Raw genomic sequence first — 25,434 nt, forward strand, 5'->3', positions numbered from 1 at the left:
ACTATTCTTTGAGAAATGCTGGCTTAAAAGCTAAAAGTATAGTTTTGCAGCTCAAGTCTCACCTCTGTCAGTGGAATGACATTGGGTATATTCCTTAACCTGGGTAGCCTCAGTTGCTCCAACTGTGAGGAAAAAAAAAAAAAGAGAGAGAGAGAGAGAACATCCACTCCATAGGGCTGTTGTGGGATGAAATGAGATCCTAATAGAAAGGGCTTGGCAGGATCTGGTCATGACAGGTGCCCAGCACATGACAGCTCATATTATTTGCAATAATCATCCTAATTACCTCAAGCTACAGGGCAGAGAAGACCAGGGGAGCTTGGGTTTTCTGGACCAAATAGCCATTAAATCTTGGGCCCTGAGGTCTCTGCAGTGAGATGTCGACGTGAATGGAGATCCTCTCACTCCCAAGGACAATCGGTGGTTGATTACCCCATCCAGATGTTTGTACCCAGGAGAACAAGTGGTACCCAGCCTGGGAGCTGCTGAGGACACTCAACAGTCTGGACAGAACACTGCCTTGAGACTAAGGACAGGAGTCTCTGTCTCTGTTTAGGGACAGAGAGGAGTTTTTATATGTATTTGTATCTCCTACAAGCCACATGGGTAAAAGAGAAACAGAGGGTGGCAGCTCTCCTGTATGATGGTATTAAGGGAACAACTCCCATTTATCTATAAAATGGACAGGATAATATTTTCCACATGTATTTCTGATGAACAAATGAGTGAGGATACCTGTAAATACATGATGATTGACACCAGTGGTCCTTGGGAAGTATTGTTATTTTTCCCGTCCCTCCTGTTGTGAATGTATTTGTAGTATTGTTTTCAGAGACAAATATTGATCAAAAGGGAAACAGATGATCTAGATGTGTAGTGAGATTTTAGAGCAGTATTTCTTTCTGTTTTTGTCCTCTGGTAAACCTGAAAGTCATACCACCTTTTAATATATATTTATTAAGTTTAATACATAAGTTAAAAGTTATGTGTTAATATATTACAAAATATGATATATGTGTATGTGCAATATACACACACACACCTGTTTGCTTTCAGCCATCAGGCTACCAGAACCGAGGTTATAAGAGAGTAGAGTTGTATAATGATTCCGCAAGTTGGAATTCAGTGTGGACTCTCTTACTGATACACTTTAATCCATGTTTATATTCATCTCCGGTGTATCTTCAAATTCTTCCCACTTAAAAGCATTTATGTGGAACTTCCAGTGTTAATGTGAGTCTACCCTTTCCTGGGAAACTTACACGTCCTGGTTGTCATATCCTCGGCTGCACCACTAGAGGGAGCCACTCTGTAACGGGTGAGGTCAACCCAACAGAGACCAAAGCTGCAAATTACAGGTAACATATTTCAGATTTATTAAAAAACACATAAGGTAACGAGTCAGAGCTTTGGCTAGGAATGATTTGGAAAAGAATTGAAGGCATTATTCCACAAAACATTCACAGTGTGTGCTAGAGACAGACAGCGAGCAGGGTAAGTGTTTTAGAAGCATTTGCGGTGGACAATGGACGGCCCGGCTTCGTCGTACTCCTGTTTGCTGATCCACATTTGCTGGAAGGTGGACAGAGAGGCCAGGATGGAGCCACCAATCCAGACGGAGTATTTGCGCTCAGGAGGGGCAATGATCTGTTGGTCAGGATGAGAAAGAAGGGCCATTAGTGCACAAGGACAGGGCCTGGGCATTCTGCTGTGGTCCGGATTTGGTGACCTTGGCTCAAATTTCATGGACAGCAGGGACCGTCTTAGCTGTTAGATATCCAACCTTCCTAACCCTTGAGGTGTGAATAAGCTGTGGATTTAGAGATTCTTCAGTAAGTGCATTGTTTTCCTGGCTTCTTTTTTACACATTCTCCTCCAGAGCATGTGAAGCCTCTGCTGCATTCAGTCTACCTTTGGGAAAACTGAGAGCCCCAAATCCTGCTTGGCTACCACTTAAGCCCTGACCATGTCCCTGACTGCCATCAGTTGTTCTTCAGAACTCAGCACAGCACATGGGCACATGCATCCTACAGATACAAACTCCAGCATCTCCAAAGAGCAGTTTGACTGTGCCAGAACTTACCCTACAAGATCTTACTATATACTCGGCTAAGTCCACCGAGATGCACTGTTTAACACTGAGGGGCCCAGGGTTCCCCACTGGGATGACCACGCCCCTGGGATAGGTCCCGGTTAGGCTACACCAGCTGGCCTTACCCATGGCACAGCCTTGGCAGGCAAGGACATGCTGACATTTCTTAAATAAATGAATGTTTAGGCCCAAAGAGCAGTCAATCAGGCCAAGAGTATGTCTACTTGTGCAGCGCTACAAATAGCTAGAATCGGGAGTTCCCATCGTGGTGCAGCAGAAAGGAATCCCACTAGTAACCATGAGGTTGAGGGTTTGATCCCTGGCCTCGCTCAGTGAGTTAAGGATCTGGCTTTGCCATGAGCTGTGGTATAGGCCGGCAGCTGTAGCTCCAATTGGACCCCTATCCTGGGAACCTCCATATACTGCAGGTGCATCCCTAAAAAGCAAAAAATTAAAAAAAAATAACTCTAATCGAGCACTTCAAATTCCACTGCAAATATGGTTACATGGGTGGAAATTAATATGGATACTTTGGCCAACAGATAAGATTATTTCTGAAACCGTGGTGAAAAGGTTTAATTTCTATTTATCCCCCGAGCTCTGGTTGAACATTTATTTTATTTTATTTATTTATTTTGGCAGCTCCTGCAGCATGAGGAAGTTCCTGGGCCAAGGGTCAAACCTGAGCCACAACAGGGACAATGCCGGATCCTTAACCCACTGGGCCACCAGAGAACTCCTTGAACATTTACTTTTATTGCAAGTAGGCAGACATTCACTGAGCACTTACTATGTGACGAGTGCTGCACTAAGCATTTTATGTGTTCTTTCTCATTTAATTCTCATAACCACTTTGAAGAGTAAGTACTGAATTACTCACAGAGTCCATATGAGAAAACAGACGGAGAGGGGCTTTAATTAACTGACCTAGGTCACACCAGTTATGTACACATCAGACCCAATATGCACATCTGGACCTCTCACGTCTGTTTTGTTTTGTTGTAGAAGTAACTTCATTTTCGGGTAATTTCAGATGTACAGAAAAATTAATAGAGTACAGAGAGTTCCTATAGACACCTCTCCCACCCCCAATCTAGTTTCAGTTTCTCCTAATGTCATCATCTTACCACCCCAGGTTTTTAATGGTTTGCTGTCACCACACTGGAGCTCAAAGTTCTACATTCACTTCTATGCAGGAGGCCAGGTTTGGAGAAGGAGGAACTACCCAGCTCTAGCTGAATGCCTGCCATGTACCCCCAACTGGGTTGGCTTTGTCAGTGAGCCCAGCAGCTGGCTTCATTTCCCTTCCTCCAGGGGTGAGGGTTGACAGGGAGGGGCATCGAGAAATACAAATCCTCAGAAAACAGCCTCTCTTCTCTTGGCCTCACCGTCTTTCCAAGCCTCTCATGTGAGGAGAGAGCAGGCTTGCATCTAGCACACCTTTTATGTTAGCTGCAGACCCTTTCCAAGTAAAGAGAAGTGAGTGCAAATAACAGAGGATGTGTCTGAAAACCCTTCATGTGTGTGAACTGCACCCCGTCTCCTGCTCCCTGGGATGTGGATCAGAGGGTCCCCACCTGACCTTCTGATTTCAGAGTGGTAATAGCCTTTGAGAAGTAAGGTTGCCTCCAAAGAATGGTCTCCTTTCAATCTGATTTCCTTTGACTGTGACTCAACATTCACCCCGTGTGGGTGTCCTGGTGGCTCAGGGACTGAGCTTGGTCATCCTGGAGTCAAGTAGTGCTTTTGAGCACTTATATCAAAAGATGTGCCAGACAGAGAGATGAAGATAAACTTCTAGTTCCTGGCCGCTGAGTTGGAGTCACACTTAGTACTGGAAGAAGAGTATACGCTACTGAATCCACAGGGTTTAAAACTCTTCCAAAATAAGCTTGGCTTATGTCTAATGTTTTTAATGTTCTGCATGTGAGATGTGCGATGAGAAAAAAACAACAAGATGTGCATTTTAATGAGATATGGGCACAAGGGCTGCTCTATTGACCTTCAATGCAGTTGCTAAATATAGCTGATTGACAAAGATAAGTATAGGTTCAGTTTTGTACCAGATAATTCAACATCTTTTTTTTCCCACCTGCACCTGAGGCATACAGAAGTTTCCAGACCAGGGGATCGACAATGCAGCACTGGATCCTTAACCCCTAGGTCATCAGGAAACTCCAATTCAACAACCTTTCTTTTTGCTTTACATTCAAAATGAATATGTTTAAGGCGAAAGATTTGTTAGATCTGAAGAGAAACTTGGGGTTAATAGATGCAAACTATTGCATTTGGAATGGGTAAGCAATGAGATCCTGCTGTATAGCACAGGGAATGATACCTAGTCACTTGTGATGGGACATGATGGAGGATAATGTGAGAAAAAGATATGTATATATGTGTGTGGGTGTGTGTGTGTGTGTGTGTGTGTGTGACTGGGTAACTTTGCTGTACAGTATAAAAATTGACAGAACACTGTAAACTAACTCTAAAGGAAAAAATAAAAATCATTAAAAATTACAAAATTAAAATAAAATAAAATGAATATGTTTAATTAGTCATGGGGATGTAATTACAGCATAGGGAATATAGTCAATGATGTAATAACTTTGTATGGTGACAGTAACTAGATTATTGTGGTCATTTTGTAATGTATAAAAATATCAAGTCACTATGTGGTACAATTGAAATATATAATATGGTAAGACATTTGTACTTTAATTTAAAAAAAATAAATCAAGGAGTTCCCATCATGGCTCAGTGGTTAACAAATCCGACAAGGAACCATGAGGTGGTGGGTTCGATCCCTGGCCTCACTCAGTGGGTTAAGGATCCAGCGTTGCTGTGAGCTGTGGTGTAGGTCACAGAAGCGGCTCGGATCCTGCATGGCTGTGGCTCAGGCATAGGCCGGCAGCTACAGCTCCGATTAGACCCCTAGACCTGTGGAACCTCCATATGCCACAAGTGCAGCCCTAGAAAATATAATAAATAAATAAATAAATAAATAAATAAAATGAATATGTTCAAATCTCACTCCAAATGAGGATGTTTCTTAAATGACTATATGTCAACCCGCATTACCAGATTTTTTTGTATCCCTGAGGTCAAGATTTATAAATTTTATCTCCTTGTATCCCAGATCTAGAATTTAATAGGTTCAACAATGCTTCTTGAATTGTAAAGCAAATCATATTAGCTATAAAATAGTAGCCTTTATATGTATATTTGTAGCTAATACTAACTAAAAACTTCCTGCATGGTTTCTGTGGATCCCCTTTATCAGGATAAAGATGCTCCCTTTTGGTCCTAGGTCACCAAGTTTTAAAAAAACTATAAATGATTGTTGAATTTTATCAAGTGACTCTTATCTAGATAATCATATTTTTTCTCTCCTTTACCAATTCAACTTCTGTATGAACTGGACTGACTTCCATCCTGTAAAGTATGGGACCTGTGGACTTGTGCCCCCGGCTCGCTCTAAAACCCGAAAGAGCATGTGACCAAGATGTAGCCTCCTTCACATCCCACATGGTAGTAAGGCTGGCATACCCACATGGTCCCTCTCTGAACTTACCTTGATCTTCATGGTGCTGGGTGCCAGGGCTGTGATCTCCTTCTGCATGCGGTCGGCAATGCCGGGGTACATGGTGGTGCCCCCAGAGAGGACGTTGTTAGCATAGAGGTCCTTCCTGATGTCAATGTCGCACTTCATGATGCTGTTGTAGGTGGTCTCATGGATGCCAGCAGACTCCATCCCTGGAAAAGAGACCCAGGCCGTGGTCCTCAGGTGGTGAATACAACTCAGATTGACATGGAAGCCTGGATATGAGCAACTGGATGACCTTACACTGGACTGAAGCTGGGCAGGCATGATGCTCTAGGAACTGCCCATCTCGGGACTGAAAGGTCTTCGAATGCCCCCACGTCCTCCTACGGCTTGTCTAGGGAGGAAGCCCTGCTGTAGCATCTCTGGGAGGGTAGGAGGGCTACAACATATATCCCTAATTTTTAGTAGACTCACTACTATAAATGATTCAAATAAGAAGCAAAGCCTTCAGACTCCCTGTAGAAGGTCCCTCGCTGAGCCAATGTCATGGCCATTGCTCAGAACTCCTCCAAGTCTCCTTTGGGTCACAGCCTCGTTCTCACCCTTTAAAGCCAAATAGTGCTGAATCATCAAAAAGTGCTTCATTTGGACAAAGATTTATTTTTCTTCAATCTTGATAATAGATTTCTTTTTGTCTGGACCTCTTGTTAATTTCCAACATGGGTCTTCTGAAAAGAACCTCTACATGGCATCACCTTTTGCAGGTTTATGATGTAATAACACTTAGTGATTAATTACTGCCAGTATCTAATTTGGCCAGGCACTGGGCTAAGTGCTCCACACACATCTCTCATAATCCACACAGCCATCCTATCCCATAGGTACTATGACAGCCATCATTTTACAGAGGAGGACCCTGAGGCTTCGGGATCCAAAGTCATGAAAAGAAAGCTAAGACTCAGACCCAGGCTCATCCCTCCCAGAGCCTGCTCTCTCTATATAACTATGCTAACCTGTTTCCCAAGGTCAATGCTAGGGTAGGAACAGGCGTTTCCATTTTGTCTCTCTCCCTAGTATTCCCAAACTCGACATTCAGCCCATCCCCATCCATCCACTGGCTCCACTGTATCCTAAGCACAGACGGTATCTGATTCTTTCATTGTATACCACGCAGCAAGAATGCTTCTGGCTTGACTATGTTTTCTTAAAGACAATGTTTTCTTAGAAAGAAAACTCCTTTTGTGGCTTCCTTAAGTCTTTTCCCCTTAAAAATATGACCTCTTTCCCTTGCCCTGGTTTAGAAATGCCCTTGGTTTTGTGGCCACTGACACAGGTCCCCACATGCAGAAGGGCACTGGGGCCGGGGGGGGGGGAGAGTGGGGAGTAGGCAGCTGCTTCAGGAGGAGAGGGTGCTCTCCCGGGAGCCTGGGGCAGGGCGGTGCCACCTACCGATGAAGGAGGGCTGGAACAGGGTCTCCGGGCAGCGGAAGCGCTCGTTCCCGATGGTGATCACCTGCCCGTCAGGCAGCTCGTAGCTCTTCTCCAGGGAGGAGGAGGACGCGGCAGTGGCCATCTCATTTTCAAAGTCCAGGGCTACATAGCACAGCTTCTCCTTGATGTCCCGGACAATCTCACGCTCGGCTGTCAATGAGATGCAAACATTGCGGCAAACCTTAGGGTTTGCACAGGCGGTAAAAATCCAGCTGCCCCACTTCAGACTCTCCTGCAATACAGGTTTCTTCCAAAAAAATGTATAACTTCCATATTCTGCAACCCGAAATCCATGAGGGTAATTAACATACAGGCCCTCTAGTAAATCACCTCTGTTTCTAGCAAAGTGACTCTCACAGCAAAGGTTCTTAGCAAATAGTGTCTATTAAGTGTCTAAGAAGACAATAAGCTGGCCAGAGACAGGCAAAGAGCAGGAAAGCCTTTTGTACATGAACTTTTCTGCAACACTAACTAATCAATCTCTGCTATAAGTGCTTTATCAGTTTATCGTATTGGATTATCAGTTGACCAGGAAGATTTCTGCTGAAGCAGCCCCTTAGGGGCCCCTAAAGCTTCCAAAAGATTCCAGAGACCCATGTGGTCTGGCCCAGGTAGATTCCAGCTCAAATCCTTGGAAGATGCATTGTCTTCCAGGAAAAAGCAGGCCCTGGCTCAGGACCAGTCCCAACTGAGAGGGCCCCAGGGGTGCATGGAAGACCCCTTTCAGACTCCTGCCCTCTGAAGTTCTAAGCTACTGGTCTCATCTGGGTCCTGTGCATCTTTTGGAGGCATCTGGGGATTCTTCAGAGAGAGCAGAGAAGGAATGGAATTCATTCGACTCCCTACTCCAAAAGGAGAGGTTAGCATCTCCAGGGCTCAAACCTGGAGTCCCGAATAAGCCTCAGTCATGTCCAGAAACCTTAACATTTGGAGCAGACCAGACTGAAGGGAAGGCGGGCAGCTGGGGCCAGGGGCACTGAGGACATCCTAACCTCCCTAGTACCGTCTACCACTGCCTCTAGTAGAGACCAGGTGGCACTGGTTCATAGCCTGAAGATAAATGCATTGCTGACTGTGGGTTGGTATTAATAGTCACTAACAAGTACTGCATGCTTCCTCCGTGCCAGGATTCCACATGCATGGATTCTACTTACTGCTCACAACACCCTGTGAAAAAGGGTCTATGATTCCCCCACTTTGCAGACGAAGAGGCTATGGCTTCGGGAGGTGGGGCATCCTGTCCAAAATCACACAGCTAGCGATGGCAGAGCTGGTCCCCAAGCCCTCCCAAGACAGTCACTCATTGTGCCACACTATCTTCAGGCTCTTTGTGTGAATGGAAGGGATTAAAAGATGTCTAAATAATGCAGCTCCGACCAGTTCGTAATACTAGAAGGCTATAGCTGTTCTCCTAGAGAAAAGAGTGTGATTGTTTTGCAGTTTCACCAGGCAAAATATGCTGCGCTTTGCATTAGAGGTGGACCTTGCCATCTGCAAGGCTCCCTGTCCCTGTTTCCTTGGATGGTCACTGTGGTTCTGTGAATTACCAGGAGGAACACCCGCTGCTCCACCCCTCCCTTCATTTCCCACAAGCCTCACCAGTGGTCACGAAGGAGTAGCCACGCTCCGTCAGGATCTTCATGAGGTAGTCGGTGAGATCTCGGCCCGCCAGGTCCAGACGCATGATGGCGTGGGGCAGGGCGTAGCCCTCGTAAATGGGCACGTTGTGGGTGACACCATCTCCAGAGTCCAGCACAATGCCTGGGGAATAAGTGGGCACAAGAAAAGTCACCATGGCAGCTGGTGTGTGATCACCTGCTGGTCAAGAAGGGGGATTTCTAAACCTCTTGTCTAAAAGGAAGGAAGGCATTTAATAGGATGGAAAAAGTGGGGCAGGGCTGGGTAAGGGGAAAAAAAAAAAAAAAAGGGCAGGAAGAGGGAAATAATTGAAAAAGTCCCGCTAGAAATACAAGCTCAAGGACTTTTAAAAATGTTTTTATAGCCGCACCTTTGACACATGGAAGTTCCCAGGCTAGGGGTCGAATCAGAGCTGTAGCTGCAGGCCTATACCATAGCCGCAGCAACACTGGATCTGAGCCACATCTGTGACCTACACCCCAGCTCACAGCAATACCACTAAGCGAGGCCAGGGATCAAACCCACATCCTCACAGAGACAATGTCATATCCTTAATCTACTGAGCCACGAGGGCTTATTTTTAAAGGTGAGGAGAAGACCTCTTAGGGCTAGGAATAGCCTTGTCAATTCTAACTAACCCCCAGCCCATTGCACCCCACATGTTTATAAATCATCAAATCTTATAACTGATGGTATATTCAACTGAGGGTCCCATTCCTTCCAGCCACCTACCAGTCGTACGTCCAGAGGCGTAGAGGGACAGCACCGCCTGAATAGCCACATACATGGCTGGGACATTGAAAGTTTCAAACATAATCTGCAAAGCAATGCCAAGAGCTGAGTTAGTGATGCTGCCAGTCTTACCAAGAATGCACAAGAGAGCATCTTGTTGATGAATGCAGATGGGCCCTGCTAGTTCTGGGCAAAGGAACCTAAGACAAAGGAAGGTCAGGGCAACTCTGGTTACTGGAAGAGGAGAAATGAAGGTATAAATGGAGAAGTCATCATACCAGTGACCTGATGGCAAGGAGGGACAAAGTGGCAGGGTACACATATGAGTGGGCAGTTGTAAGCAGGGTCCAGATTCTGGCCCTGGCCCTGCCTCTGACTTGAATGTAACCTGAGGCAATTCACCAAACTAACGGTTGACAAATGTGGGCTTCATTCCAGGTCTCTGGATTGTAAATGGAGAAGGCGTTTGGATGAGATGAGTTCTGAGGCTCCTCCAGTGTGGACAGTCTAGGATTTATTACTGTTGTCAAAGCCAAAAGAAACGAAAAGACAGCATCTGGGTTTTGACTTCTCCACGGTAATGAAACAGGCGTTTTAAAATGGAAGCTCTGTCTGATTGGGATTAGCCCTGTTCTGTGGTCTGTCTGAGGTTCCATTTAATCTGTTCCACTTTTGAAAGCAGTTGCAGTGTCAAGGCCAGCCCTAGACTCTGAGGTCACTGTGGCTGCGGGAAAGGAGCCCTGATTCCTGGAAGAAAAGAACTGCCTGCTGGTAACAGAGACCCAAGGAGGAATGTCTGTGTGGCAGCTCATGCATCCAAGGACATTGTTGGAACCAGAGTCCCTCCAGATCAAGCATTAGAAATCTGTGTCCACAGAGAAGCCCACGGACCTTCATTTCTCCATCTGCAAAGCCCTCTGTGGTCTATTAACCAGAATGAATATTTTGCATCATTTCCTAGATAGCCATAATTCCCAACTTTTTTTTAAACCATTCACAGGAAAAGCAGCAGCCATAAAAACAGCATCTCTTGCTGCAAGAATACCTCCCAGGCATGCAGATGTCCCTCTGTAAAGAATGACAACTGGTGTGTTGCTGTGGCACCCAGAGCTCTTTGGGGAGAAAAAGGCCCTGCAGAGTTTACATTTATTATTCTCTGAGGCCAAAAGCTCTGGGGCCAATCTCCAGGCTCTGCCATTTCTAGCTGTGTAACCTTGGGATAATCACCGAATGTACTTGAGTCTGGATTTCTTCATTCATATTAACAGGATAATAGCGCCTGCTTTACATAGTTGAGATTTAAAGAGACAGAGCACTTAGAAAACTCAGCCCAGTACTTAATCATAGCAGGCATGAAATGGACACAAGGTGTATTTATTTGGGTAGCTCATCCAAACTGGAAACCTTGTCTGGCTGGTAGAATGAATGGTCTCCTGTTCCAAAATCTTTGAGCTTCAGATAAGTCACAATAATGACAATAGTGAGTATTTGTTGAATACGTATTATACCAGAATCCATGAAACACATTGAGCGCTTGCCTCATTAAACTTTACATCAATCCTTTGAAAAATAACAGCACGAATATTATTCCCAACACATGGAAAAGGAAACTGAGGTTCTGAGAAAGGAAGTGGATTCTTTAAAGTCACCTAGCTGATAAGGGACAGATCAAGTTTTCAACGGAGATCTGTCTGACTCCAGAAGCCAAAGTCCCCAATTTATGTTAGCCTGAATTTTCTTTCTTTCTTTTTTTTTTTTTTTTTTTTTTTTTTTTGTCTTTTTGCCATTTCTTGGGCCATTCCTGCAGCATATGGAGGTTCCCAGGCTAGGGGTCTAATTGGAGCTGTAGCTGCTGGCCTACGCCAGAGCCACAGCAACGCAGGATCTGTGACCTACCCACAGCAACGCCGGATCCTTAACCCACTGAGCAAGGCCAGGTATCAAACCTGCAACCTCATGGTTCCTAGTCAGATTTGTTAACCACCGCACCACAACGGGAACTCCCTATGTTAGCCTGCATTTTGAAATGACTTCTCCTCAGAAGTGTTTAACCTCAACATGTCCCCTTTTCAATTAAGTCTTGGAAAGCCCTATTGTTCTTGGAGCCAAGGGGCTAGTCCTACAGTAATGATGTCATACTGTCAAGACGATCCTATCCTTGAGAATCCTGGAAAGTTGTCAGCCCACGAGAGGACTGTCGGGTGGGCGGCTCTCTGCTGTCCTGCACGGCCTCTTTCACACAGGACTTTCCCCAAACCTAATGTACTGGGTCCTGGAGTGGATATTTACCTGGGTCATCTTCTCCCGGTTGGCCTTGGGGTTCAGGGGTGCCTCGGTGAGCAGGGTCGGATGCTCTTCTGGGGCAACACGAAGCTCATTGTAGAAAGAGTGGTGCCAGATCTAGCAGGGGGACCGAAGGAAAGCACAATGATGCGATGCAGCAGGGGCACCGTAGTTCCCAAAAAGGGACCCGTACGAGCTCATGAAACCAGGTCCAGCTAAAATGCTAGGAGTACTCATTATGCATCTGCATTCTTACAGATGCAGAGGCTGAAGCTCAGCGACTATAACTAACCTACCCAAGGATTCACACCTAGGAGGCGAATGAGCCAACACCCAAAGCCAGGTCTGTGAGCCAGGGTGGGGTAGTGGGTTAGGGCATAGGCTCTGAGAGTCAAATCTAGGTTCAAATCCTGGCTTAACCACTTCTTGGTTATGTGAGTTTAGGCAAATCTTAACCCTACTCAGCTCTAATCTCCCCATGGGTAGTATAAAAATAATCTGTATGTCTTTGTGAGACTCAAGTAAGGAAACCCTAGAGTTACTTTTTAGCCTAGGGCCTGGCCCAGGGTAAATGTCACTATTATTCAACTGTATCTTCTTTACCCCTGGCTTCCCCTTTAGTCAGTATGCACAGCCAAACAACTTAGCGTAGGAGGTAAAAGGACCCCTAGGGCTGGGACAAGCTGTCTTGCTTGGCACACTCTGGACGGACACTTGGCCTTCAGGTGTTTCACAGAAGCCAGTGCCTATTTATAGAATGTCTGTGTGATATTCTTTGCACATCTGTGTTTGCTTCATGATTGAGCCTCCTTGTTAAGACTCAGCTGCCATAAAGAACAAAACATTGTGAAAAGGGTCCAGTTACGTAATTATTTTATTTTATTTTATTTTATTTTATTTTTTGTCTTTTTGCTATTTCTTGGGCCGTTCCCGCGGCATATGGAGTTTCCCAGGCTGGGGGTCTAATCAGAGCTGTAGCCACCGGCCTACGCCAGAGCCACAGCAACGCAAGATCCGAGCCGCATCTGCGACCTGCACCACAGCTCACGGCAACGCCGGATCATTAACCCACTGAGCAAGGGCAGAGATCGAACCCACAACTTCATGGTTCCTAGTCAGATTCATTAACCACTGAGCCACGACGGGAACTCCGTAATTATTTTTAAAAGGGTGAAAATTCTCCACTAGCACCAGAAATACTAAATTCATTCAGAATAGACACAAAACAAGAACTGCTCGTGAAAGTTCATAGATTAACAAAAGCTAGATCGACTTTAAAGACCCTTTGTCTCATTCCAGTTTCTTTGATTTTGAATTTGGTTTCTAGAAAGGATGTGAGACTCCTGAAAGTTCTACACCTTTGATGGAATGAAGCAGCACAGTGCTCAAGAAATTTAAAAAAAAAAGTAAGGAAAAGAAAAGAAATTCTACCAATTGTATTAGATATTGTGGATACTGTGAAACATCATTTAAGAAAAAACTAATCCCTCTCTCTCTCTCTCTCTCCCTCCCCCTCAGAAAACATTTTGATTTTAATTTTTAGAAATGATGGAATGCTTGGTTTTCCAAGGATCCTTCTCCACATGCATCCCTCCTGAAATGCTGCTATTTCCACAGAGAAACTTAGAAGAGTGTTTTCCCACTGCTATTAATATCTTCTTGTCAGTGCAAACTTCAGTATTAACCAAATGCAGACTCTTAGACTCGGTAAATCCAAGGAAATACAATTTTTTTGTGTGGAGAAGCAGAGGTTTCAGCATTATTACTGATAAATTCTAGCAGTACAATCTTCTTTTAAACTAGTAAGTGTGTGTGTGTGCGTGTGTGTAGCTGACAGATACATAAAAATCCAGGTATTCTGGTTCTAATATATTTTGCTGTATTAAAAAAAATTTATGTCACTTTCTCATTATTCTTTCCGCTCTTTCTCTGACCTCTTGTATTTCCATGATCCTAAAAACAAACATCAAGATCCTAGGATTTAACTCTTCTCATTTTACATGGTTCTGGGAGATAAAGACTTCACTTAATGCTACACAGGGAGATAATTTTTTGTCAATTGCTTGAGCTTCTCTATGCTGAGGGACATTCAGGAATGTACCAACTCCACAATGTCACAGCTCTTTTCCTATAGTGAAAACTATATATATATTTTAACTTTTAGGGTGAGTTAATGATATATTTTCAAGGATGGGTAGGTGAAGTAAGACTACTCCCAGCTCTCAATCCCTTGTTCTCCTGGCTGCTGCTCCTACAGGGCTTGTCCGAGGAGAGCAGGCCATGAGATTGAGCAATAACTATTCATTCCTACCGCTGTTGAAGGACTGTTCTCAGCTGCACAGCTATCTCCCTCTAATTGGTTTATAAACCCTATTCGGAAAGGTTTTGTGTTTTGTTTTTTAAAGAAACAGTTCGGGATTTTTTCTTTTTTCCAGCTAGTTCCAATCTAGAAGAAATGTCAACACGTAAAAGTACAGTTGGGCAGAGTGACCCAGGTCTTTTATCCCAGCAGTAGCATGAGGTTTGGAACCAGGAGCCATAGGAATTAGACATGAATTGTGGTACCTTTTCCATGTCATCCCAGTTGGTGATGATGCCGTGTTCTATTGGGTACTTCAAGGTCAGGATTCCTCTTTTGCTTTGGGCTTCGTCACCCACGTAGCTGTCTTTTTGTCCCATTCCCACCATCACCCCCTAAAAAGGTTCAACACATTATGAGTCAGTCTCTCGTCGAACCTCTGAACCGATAACTATCCAAGCACAAAGGGCTAAATCATTGGCCTCACAATATGCTGAGTCCTGCTGTCACTAAGTTCTTCAGACACAACCCTTAGTTAATTGGAAACAGGCCTGCATTGGTCTCCAAATAGCAGAGGATCCTGTGGGTCAGGCAGCTCTACACTGTGTCTTTTATCTCCTGGATTTCTTGATGAGCTCTCTTAAGACAGAGATTGTGTTTGTTTTGCTCGCCACTCTAACAAATTGCCTGGCCCTGTTTGGCACTCCATCATTATTTGTTGAAAGGATGTGTGAAATTTTACATATTAGTTAAATGCCATTTGCCTCTTATAAATCCTTAATTTTCTTTTTCTTTTTTTCCTTTTTATGGCCACACCTGCAGCATATGGAAGTTTTCAGGCTAGGGACTGAATCAGAGCTGCAGCTGAGGCCTACACCACAGCCACAGCAACACTGGATCCGAGTCACATCTGCAAGCTACAACTCAGCTTGGGGCAATGCCAGATCCTTAACCCACTGAGTGAGGCCGGGGATCGAACCCACATCCTCAGGAGACAACATCAGGTCCTTAACCTGCTAAGCCACAATAGGGACTCCTTATAAATCCTCTAAAGTGTATTTTCGGAGGTGTCAACTATTCAAGTATATCTAACCCTTATGAGCAAAAGCATTATTTCTACAAATAATTACTCAGTGCTTGATTTCTAATGGATAAACTCATACTAGTTGACATTAACACATCTGCCTGAAGGAGTTGGATGTATTTTTTATTCACTAAGGTGAAGCTTTAAAAAAAGAGAATTCTCATCACGAAAATTTAAAATTGCAGCAGAGTGACTTAAAATTGAAAAACAGTCATGGCTACTATAGTTCCAGAAGTAGTGGTTTGTGCAAAAAATCCCCATTGCACAAGTTCAACAAGGAGACAGAGTTCATTCACTGGGGAAGGCTTCTATTATTTGGCATATATTATATATTTATTTATATATATATTTGGCATATATTCTTGTGAATATATGCCAAATATATATATATATTTGGCATATATTCTTGTGAATATATGCCAAACTGAAAGCCTAAAGATCAACAGAGAGGCTCAATGTGCAAAATACATTTCTGGTGTGAGAATTTCAGAGATGAAACTCTCAGTTTTTATCCTTTGGCTGCCCTCAACATTTGTTTCTACATAATGTCAGGTGAAATTACCATGGGGCTGTCCATGTATATTTCATTGACAGTTAGGAGATGTAAAATTACATTTGGTAACAATGATTACTTTCCTCTAACATCAAGCTCTTTGAGAGTGAGTGACCTGAGCTTTTATTTTAATTTCTCTCCAAAGAGGAGCTATGGAATACAGCAGGTAACTCATAAGTAGTTTTGATGCTGTTGCTGCTGATGCTGATGACAACTACATTTAGACACAAAGGATTTATCCAAAAGAGTCATAATAGACCACAGACACCCACCAGATAACCTCTCAACATTGTATACTGAGATTGGCACTTATTTTCTAGAAATCAATTATCAGAGGTATATTTTTAACAAGTCTACATAATTTCTGGGCAGAGGGCAATAGACAATCTGCGGATACTCACAGCTCCCATAGAGGGATCAAATACTCATAGACACTCACATCGAGGGACCAAATCTATAGCCCTGTTTCTCTCTGGTCTAGAGAGAATTTTGCTCACCTGATGTCTAGGACGTCCCACAATGGACGGGAAAACAGCCCTGGGAGCATCGTCCCCAGCAAAGCCGGCCTTACAGAGCCCAGAACCATTGTCACACACCAGGGCAGTGCTGTCCTCTTCTTCACACATCTTGGCTGGTGCTTCACAGGGTCCTGCAGGGGAAAGGGAGGAAGGTGCCCCAGCTGTGATCCAGCAGCCAGGGCACTTACCTGACCACTCCCACCTTCCAGGTTGGGTTGAGGCCCTTCCTTTGTATCCTAGAGCGCCCTCTGCTGATCCTTATCTAACACAACATCTGTCTCAAAGTGCTTTCACGGGAAAGCTTTTTATAGGCCAAAACTTTAACTTCCACATTCACACAAAATGATCGGCTTGTTACATGTGTGAACTATTGCAGAGCACAGGTGGAATATCAGACTATGGGTTGAAGAAGTATCTAGAATTTGCTGTCTGTATCCTCCCACACTCACATTTTTCTGGGTATGTTATAACTTCAATTTTTTTTTTTTTCAAAAAGGTAGATTTTGAGGAATGGGCAGCATGTGAAAATTTAGAAATATTGGAATATTTAATGGAAAATGTTTAAAAGAAAATTGTCTCTTGGATCCCGAGGACTTGAATTTTGCCCTTGGAAAGACATTAGAACAAATCAAACATTCTAAGAAGGTGCTTTAAATGTCAGGAGCCAGAGTTATTCCATTAATAAAATCACTGCCAACTTATAAGTCCAATAAGCCAAGGCACATTCAAAAAATTACACATCATGCAGTAGAATTTTGGAAGATAATAACAAAAAGATACACTACAGGCATATTCTTATATAATGATAGAGAAAGTAACATTGAATGATCCCATTAAAATGTATTTTTATGCATTGAGAAAAGACTGATTATTTTTACAAAGATGTTGATGGGGCTTATTTTTGAAGTGGGGGTTTTCTAGGTGTTTTTAATTATTGTCCCTGGATTCTGTAACATTTCCTAAATTTAATCTTTTAAATATTCCACCCTTAAGATTAGATCCTACAACAAAATTTGGAAGTCTGGAGCAAAAGTAACTACTTACAGATTTGGGAAATTGAAGGCTTATTAGAGAACATTTTCGTCCAATGTCCTCATCCCTACAAATGAGAAAACTCAGGGGAAGTGACTTGCTTGAGGGCACACAGGGCGTTAGAAGCAAAGCTGAAGCAGAAATCAGTTCCTCTTGGCTACCCTTCAACTTTCAGACCAGATGGCTTCCATTTTGCAAGTAGAATTAAGTGGAAATAGTCTTTAAAGAGAGAAACACCCAGAGTTCTCTGCCTGACTTTGAGACAAAATTCTTTGTAGGATTTCAAATTAAGGAAGATTCTTCTAAGTTGGTGAGCTCACTGCACTGCAGACCTGGATGTAAAAGGCGACCCTTTTAAAGAGATTTCTTGGAAGTAAGTAAAGGAAAAAAGCTGTTGCAGTTTGAGTTCTGCCAGACTGTACCCATGAATCCAATGCTGCGTCTTCCCGAACACCTAGAACTTCCATAGTGATACCTCATGGTAGCGTAACCCTTTGCAAAGAACATGAACCTCAACGGAGAGGATAAATTTGAAAATCCATTATCACCAAATGACAAAACAAGGAAATGAAGATTCAAGGAGTTGGAGCAACTTGTCCAAATCTCAGCACTTTTACATGTAGGATAATGGAGATATAGGGCACAAGGACTAGAAACTTGGACTCTGGAATCAGATTGCCTGGATTTGAGTGTGGGTTTCACTACTTAGAAGCTGTGTGACTTAGTAAGTTATTTAACATCTCTACACCATACTTTCTTTATCTACAAAGCAGCAATAATATCTGGAGGTAGGCCATAATCCTTATGGGGATTAGATTTTTTAAATACATTTAAAATCATTTACAGTGGCATATGCTTTATGAATTCTCAATATTATTTAAAAACTTATTATTAATACTATTTTATGTGATTATTATCTTTATTCAGCTCCTTTTTTAAATTTCAAGTCTTTGCTTTCTTTCCCCACTGCCTTCAGGTTTAGCACAGAAAACCTCAACTTGTAGATCCCACTTATAAGAACAGGGCTTGTACCTGGCTGGTTCTTTCCTTCCCCACACATTTCCCTTTCCAGATACTGAATTATGTTTAGCATTTGGGTGATTTGGCTTCCTTCTTAGCAGATTAAGAAGCAAGAATAGAGATGAGAAATGCAAGGGAGACAAGACAGAAGCAGGTGGAATTCGAGGAAGGTTGGTCAGCACTGGATCGGTAGGCTCCCTGGATGTGCCAAGCAGACCTTTCAAATCAAAAGCAAGAGCTGAAAATAGGATGAAATATTTGGAATCAGAAGGCTCTGCAAATGCGATAGTGTCGTCACCATGAGTACATTTGTCCTTAATAACTCTTGCATTGGACAGAAAGAATATTGGAATGTACTGCAGAAAAAGTAGGCTTGACCCTCGGCGTCATCAAGCATGCAGGGGAAAAAAAAAAGCTACCAAAATTTAGTAAATGTATTTTTATTTGGCAAAAAAAATGTCTAGGAAGAATTTCAAAATCTCTAAAACGAGCACTGTCATTAGAGAAATCTGTCCCCGGAAAGGAGCCAGCTCAGTGGTTTACAACTTTTTATTTAACCTGATGAGCAGCTGGGTTTGGAGCAAAGCATTTCCTAATTAGGTAAAACACACTTGAACGTCTGCTTTTGGAACAGCCCCCAGGTCAGGGGGTTTGCTCTAACTGACTTGAGTGCATCTTGTGCCAAAAAATGAGGAGTTAGTGGGAGGGAAATGCTCCAGTTCCCAGCTCTTCGGTCTTGAAATGCAAACCATATTTAGTCATGAATCACAAAATGGAAGGAAATTTTCAGCATGAAAACTCCAGTCCAGGCTGAAGCTGCCAAACCCTGATTTACAGTGCAGATCAGCCTGGGGTGGCAGGGCTGGTTCCACAGTCCCACCTCCTCGCCTGGCTGAGAAATGCAAATCAGACATCCCATAGGCTGAAAGGCAAACAGCTGTCAGATGCACCCCAGCTCCCTCCCTCTTTATTCATAAAGATTCAGTTGGGTTCCTGCTGCGCTCTGCTGCAAAGGACCAACCAACCGAGACACATATCCTGACCTGTAAGCTCACTGTTACACTCAAGAGATGTTCTTACAGAAGATAATGACCAATTAGAGCCGGAGGAACCCAGATGCAAATACACGGGTAGCCAGTATGAAAGGCTAGGCAACTAACTGCTGGTCATTTCTAAAATTCACTTCCAGATATCTCAGCGGCACAAAAAGTACAGTCCAGTGAAAAATCCCCACACCAAATCTGAACCGCAAGCAGATACTGGAGTTTCCAGGGCTCAAATATAAATGATGGTATAAACTGACTGCAAACAGCTGGACAGAATCTCTGAAATGTGCTGCAAGACCTGAGCTGTTAGTTTAGTATAAACAGATTCTGCAGGTGACACACTTAGATTTCAATTCCATCTTCCTCTCCCCCTCCTCCCCTACACCGGGCTATATCCTAGCTTTCTTTTTAATGTTAGGTAATTAGAGCTAAAAGCTGCAATCTTTTTAGTAGTACAATTTTCATTCAAAAATTTCGGAGTACGTGAACCCGGCCAAATCCCCGCAGATGACGTCTGATCGTGCTGGGGAATATCAGGGCCACTAGAATCCAAGACACATCCCTGGGCCCGTGCCACTTACCCTGATTGCTCTGGACTCAGCTTCTCCGCTCTGGGTGGTGTTCAGGGAAGCTGGACGCTGGAGGGTTATATAGCCCCTTGGCCTGCTCCCCTCCCACTTGCTTCCCAAACAAGGAACAAAGACAGACTGGAGCCCTCCGTGCAGTCTAACACGACCATATAGGGACCTCAGCACAAAACTCTCTAATCTGGGTGGCCGGAGGCCTGGGTCTCTTCCACTGCATTCCACTGCTCTGCTCATGAAATGGGAGGCAGCTCAGCTGCCTGTGGGAGATAAACACCCCCAGCCTTCAGAACAACTGCTGAGATGCCCAGAAATACTGAGTGAGTGTCATGGGGCAGATGCAGGCACGGTTTGCACATTCCTCAGGAGAGAGATGCCAGCCTGCTGTCATGCTGGCACTTCAGGGCATTTCCTCATAAACTGAGTACAGACAGAAGCAGCCTCTGAGGAGTAAGGACCTTTTAAAATTTCTCCCGCAGACATGGGCTGCAATGAAGAAAGAGATTCTTCAATGGTCTGTAAATATCTAGAGGGAGTGAGGACTTTGTGGTCGTCAATGCTGGGTTTATAAATCAAGTCTTGAGGTGGGAGAGCATGGTTAATGGAAGTAGGGGATGAAGTGGAGACAGGGTTGAGAGCCCGTTTCACAGAGGAGCTTGGAAGTCAGCCCTGCCTTTGGCACTTTGGTCCCCTGATGCATTAGATACATCTGCTGATTTGTCCTGAGCAATGTAGCTGCATGATAGGGGCCACCGTTTTTTTTTTTTTTTTTTTTTTTTTTTTTGCTTTTTAGGGCCGAATGTGCAAAATATGGAAGTTCCCAGGCTAGGGGTCGAATGGGAGCTACAGCTGCCTGCCTACACCACAGCCACGGCAATCCTGAAACCATTGAGCGAGGCCAGGGATCGAACATGCATCCTCTTGAATACTAGTCAGGTTCAATACCTCTGAGCCACAACAGGAACTTCCATAGGGAGCAAGAGTCCATGTAGGAACCTGTCACAGAAACAGTCACAGAGAAAAGGGCATGTTTAAGGGAAGGCTTCCTGAGCGTCCTCTCTCTCCGCTGACACATTTGGCAGGTGACAGAGGAGCCGGGAGATCCAGGCCTTTCTCAGAGGAAGGTAGGGAGTGAACACAAATCTGGCCTTAAGCTGTTAGTCTCAGGTGACAAAGGATCCCTTCAGTGGTTTTACATTTACCTTTTCCCCTCCTCCAAGCCAACGTGCCAACTAAATTCATGGTAGGAATATTTTTGATGGATACCAAGCATGTCTGCTGACACGTAAAAAAATCCCAGAATGAATGTCTCCATTTTACAGCTGTGCCAGCTGTTCACTCATGTTACTGGGTCTGACCTGTTTGATTTATGGTTCACACACACACACACTTTTCTTTGAGAAATTGCACTGGTGATGATTATATAATTTTATATAGCTTAAGACTGCATGAGAACAGACTTCTTTGTATTTTTTGAGCATTTGTCAACTGTATCTAGTTTTTAATCACCACAAAACATAACTGTCTGAATGTTCAAACAGGAAGACTACACAGGACAACATAAATCGGAGCATTTGGGATTAATCCAAGGGTATTGATCATAAGGATCATGTAAAGTGAAAAAATCCATATTTTTCTGATTGGGGGTCAAAGGGGGTAGAGGTAGGATCCCGCCTCCTCCCACTTCGGTCTCAAGCAGTGTCTATGTGTTCCTTGACAGCTTTATGAAATAAATGTTCTTTTTTTTTGGTCTTTTGTCTTTAGGGCCGCACCCGTGGCATATGGAGGTTCTCAGGCTAGGGATCCAATTGGAGCTGTAGCCACCGGCCTACACTAGAGCCACAGATCTGAGCCTCGTCTGCAACCTACACCACAGCTCATGGCAACGCCAGATCCTTAACCCACTGAGTGAGGCCAGGGATCGAACCCGTAACCTCATGGTTCCTAGTCGGATTCGTTAACCACTGAGCCATGACGGGAACTCCAAATGTTCTTTAAATACCAAAAATAAGAGTTTGGATGTTGACTTTTAATGTTCTTATGTCATTTTCTCCCTTGATTATAGGCTGCATTCACAGCCTGATAGCAATCAGACTCTGATGACATAAATAGACATACAAGGCGATGATTCAAGGTTTAATTTTTCTCACAAGTTGTTTTTTCCTTCCTTTCTTCCTTCCTTCCTCCCTCCCTTCCTTCCTAAAATTTATGACATTAACCAGGGAGGACCTGTAACTGAAAATAAGTTTCTGAGCAAGTGATTAAATGGCCTTGTGGTCTGGGTTTGAGATTTATACTTTCATACCTCATCCAAGTGTCTTCAGTGAGAGAAAGCAGCAGTGGATGAGTATGCGTGTATGTCTACCAAGAAATCTCCTGTCAAGTGGCCAGATAATTTCTGGGGCTCTCAGCCATGTGTCTGAGGAGTTATGGAGCCAATTAGAGAAACAGTAGTAGTGTCTGAGGACTTGGTTGCAGTTCAGGAAAACTATGAAATAAATCTCAGGCTATAAGCATAGTCAAGAATCATCCCCAGATGTGTTGTTCCACAAACAGCATACACCATCTTGGTAACATTATCCAGCAATGATTTACTATAAATTCCTTGAAATCTGGTACCATTTTAATTTTCTTTGAGGTCCAGTCCAGAGCTGAGTAAGCACTGAGTGCTCACTAATTGTCTAACGATTTATTGATTTAGCCCCAGTACTATGTAGATTTATTTATTTATCTACATATATCCTTTATCCCCAGTACTATGTAGATTTATTTATTTATTTTTATTTAGTTTTAATTTTTTAAGTTATTTCCCTGATACAATTTTTCTTCTACTGTACAGCATGGTGACCCGGTTACACATACATGTACTCATTCTATTTTCTCATGTTATCATGCTCCATCATGAGTGACTAGACCGAGTTCCCAGTGCTACACAGCAGGATCTCATTGCTTATCCATTCCAAAGGCAATAGTCTGCATCTGTTAACCCCAAGCTCCCAGTCCATCCCACTCCCTCCCCCTTGGCAACCACAAGTCTATTCTCCAAGTCCATGATTTTCTTTTCTGTGGAAAGTTTCATTTGTGCCGTATATAAGATTCCAGATATAAGTGATATCATTTGGTATTTGTCTTTCTCTTTCTGACTTATTTCACTCAGTATGAGAGTCTCCAGTTCCATCCATGTTGCTGCAAATGGCATTATTTTGTTCTTTTTGATGGCTGAGTAGTCATTTATCCCCAGTACTGTGTAGATTTAAATTGGCTGAGTCTGTAGAGTAGAGAGTTGACAGAACACTTTGAACCAACTATAATGGACAAATTAAAAATCATTTTAAAATAATAAAATAATTTAAAAAAATTAAAAACATAACATAAATTGGCCACGTTTATACCGGCAAACATTCACATAACATGGAGGTCTGGAAAGGATAATGATTTTCTCTTGCTGTGGAAAACTTGGGCTGTAGAAATTGTTTTCTCTAGACGAATCACACTCATTAGTATTTTGTTCAGGTCACAGAGTTCATCCTGTCTGACAAGACTCAATGAGAGCAAGGCATCCTTTCTTATCTCTCATTCTCAGAATCCTCCAGCTTCTGGAATTTTCAGATCCAAAGGCTGAGTTCTCCTGAGAGCCCAAGCAGGCATTTCATCCAGCCCATGCTGGTGCAGTGACCACTCTGACAGCATCTGCGGGGATTCACCAGGCTCTGTTCTTTGCTTGAGCAAAATCAGGATTTTTTTTTTTTTTTTTTTTATGGCAAATTTGATTTGACGCCTCCTACAGGAAGGTAAATGCTGGTATTTGGGGGATATGCTAACACTCGGTAGAAGGTATGTCTTTTCGTAATGTTCTCATTTATTTCAAAATCTAACAAGTTCAAAGAAGCTCCCCTAAGAAAAGACACTTGGCACATGAAATGTGAAACAACCTGCAGCATAAGGAAGGAAGGCGATGCCCATCAGCCCTCAGACCTTGTCTTTGTGCAAAGACAGACATTTTTAGAGCAGCACCCGAGGGATTTTGATACACAGTTCAAATTTTGGATCTGCCACTTTCTAGCTCTATGTCCTCTCTCTTCCTCTTAGTTTTCTCAATGGAAAAATAGGGTTAATAATCATACCTTATCACAAGGTCGTAGTGAGATGTTAATAAATGAGAAGTGCCTGGAATACTGCCTAGCCCATGGAGAACACCATGGAATTGCTAACTATTATTATCATCCAGTGTTCTGTAAGGGAAAGTTAGATCTAGTGGTAAAAGAGACAATTTCTCGGGCAAAAAGGGGGGTGGGTGGGCAGAGGTAAATTCTTAACCAGAAGAATGGCACACCCTGTGTTAATTTCCTGTTGCTGCTTTAACAAATTACGACAAACTTGCTTCAAACAACAAAAATTTATATTACAGTTCCTTTTTTTTTGCTTTTGCTTTTTAGGGCCACACCCGTGGCATATGGAAGTTCCCAGGCTGGGGTCAAATTGGAGCTATAGCTGCTGGCCTATGCCATAGCCACAGCAACAGCAACTTCAAGATGCATATTCGACCACACCACAGCTCACAGCAACGACAGATCCCTGACCCACTGAGCAAGGCCAGTGATCAAACCCGCATCCTCATGCATACTAGTCAGATTCGTTTCGGCTGCACCACAACAGGAACTCCCTATTATAGTTCTTGAAGTCAGAAGTCCAAAGTAGATTTCACTGGGATAAAATCAGGGTGGTTGTCTTTCTTTGTAAAGCTCTGGGGAGAAAGTATTTTCTTTTTTTCATCTTTAAAAAAATTTTTAATACAGTTGATTTACAATGTTCTGTCAATTTCTGCTGTACAGAAAAGTGACCCAGATACACACACACACACACACACACACTATATATATATATATATATATATATATATTTATACACACACACATTCTTTTTTTCACATTATCCTCCATAATGTTACATCACAAGTGGCTACAGGATCTCATTGCTTATCCACTTCAAATGCAATAGTTTGCATTTACTAATCCCAAACTCCCAGTCTATCCCATTCCCTCCCCCTCCCCCTTGGCAACCACAAGTCTGTTCTCCATGTCCATGAGTTTGTTTCTTTTCTGCAGATAGATTCATTTTGAGAATGTGTTTTCTTGTCTTTTCTAGTATCTAGAGGCTACTGCATTCCTTGGCTCTTCTGTCTTTGAAGCCAGCTGTGTAGTGTCTTCAAATCTCTCTTCTTGATTCTGACCATCCTGTTTCTCTCAGAGAAGGACCCTTGTGATTACATTGGGCCCTGATGGGTCCAGGATAATCTTCATATTTCCAGATGATTAACTGCATCACTTCTGATCAACTGAATCACATCTGCAAATGCACATGTTTGGGGGGTTAGGATGTGGATGTATTGGGGAGTCCATTATTTCGTGTACCACATATACTTACCCAATCACACACAAATGTATTTCCTGTTGCACACCAATGCATTTGTAACTGAGAGGACACTGAAGAGATAATATACAAGTCCTGTGCTACGAAA

At 43.2% G+C, this 25,434-nt stretch overlaps 1 protein-coding gene across 3 annotated transcripts; it reads right to left on the minus strand.

The window, feature by feature from the left end:
* Nucleotides 1-1,352: 1,352 nt before the first annotated feature.
* ACTA2 (actin alpha 2, smooth muscle) lies at nucleotides 1,353-19,956 on the minus strand. 3 transcript variants are annotated; one of them, XM_013983522.3, is made up of 10 exons: nucleotides 19,914-19,956; nucleotides 17,279-17,333; nucleotides 16,214-16,365; nucleotides 14,346-14,474; nucleotides 11,787-11,897; nucleotides 9,498-9,582; nucleotides 8,727-8,888; nucleotides 7,086-7,277; nucleotides 5,664-5,845; nucleotides 1,353-1,647 (listed from the first exon to the last, which is right to left on the minus strand). In XM_013983522.3, exons 3-10 carry the CDS (start codon nucleotides 16,340-16,342, stop codon nucleotides 1,504-1,506), a joined length of 1,134 nt encoding a protein of 377 aa, XP_013838976.1. In that variant the 5' UTR covers nucleotides 16,343-16,365; nucleotides 17,279-17,333; nucleotides 19,914-19,956; the 3' UTR covers nucleotides 1,353-1,503.
* Nucleotides 19,957-25,434: the final 5,478 nt, after the last annotated feature.

This window comes from Sus scrofa, chromosome 14 (assembly GCF_054392235.1).
Source record: "Sus scrofa isolate SSC_HxYL_T2T_F1_AM1 chromosome 14, Sscrofa_HxYL_maternal_Yorkshire_Landrace_v2.0, whole genome shotgun sequence".
Lineage (NCBI taxonomy): Eukaryota > Metazoa > Chordata > Mammalia > Artiodactyla > Suidae > Sus > Sus scrofa.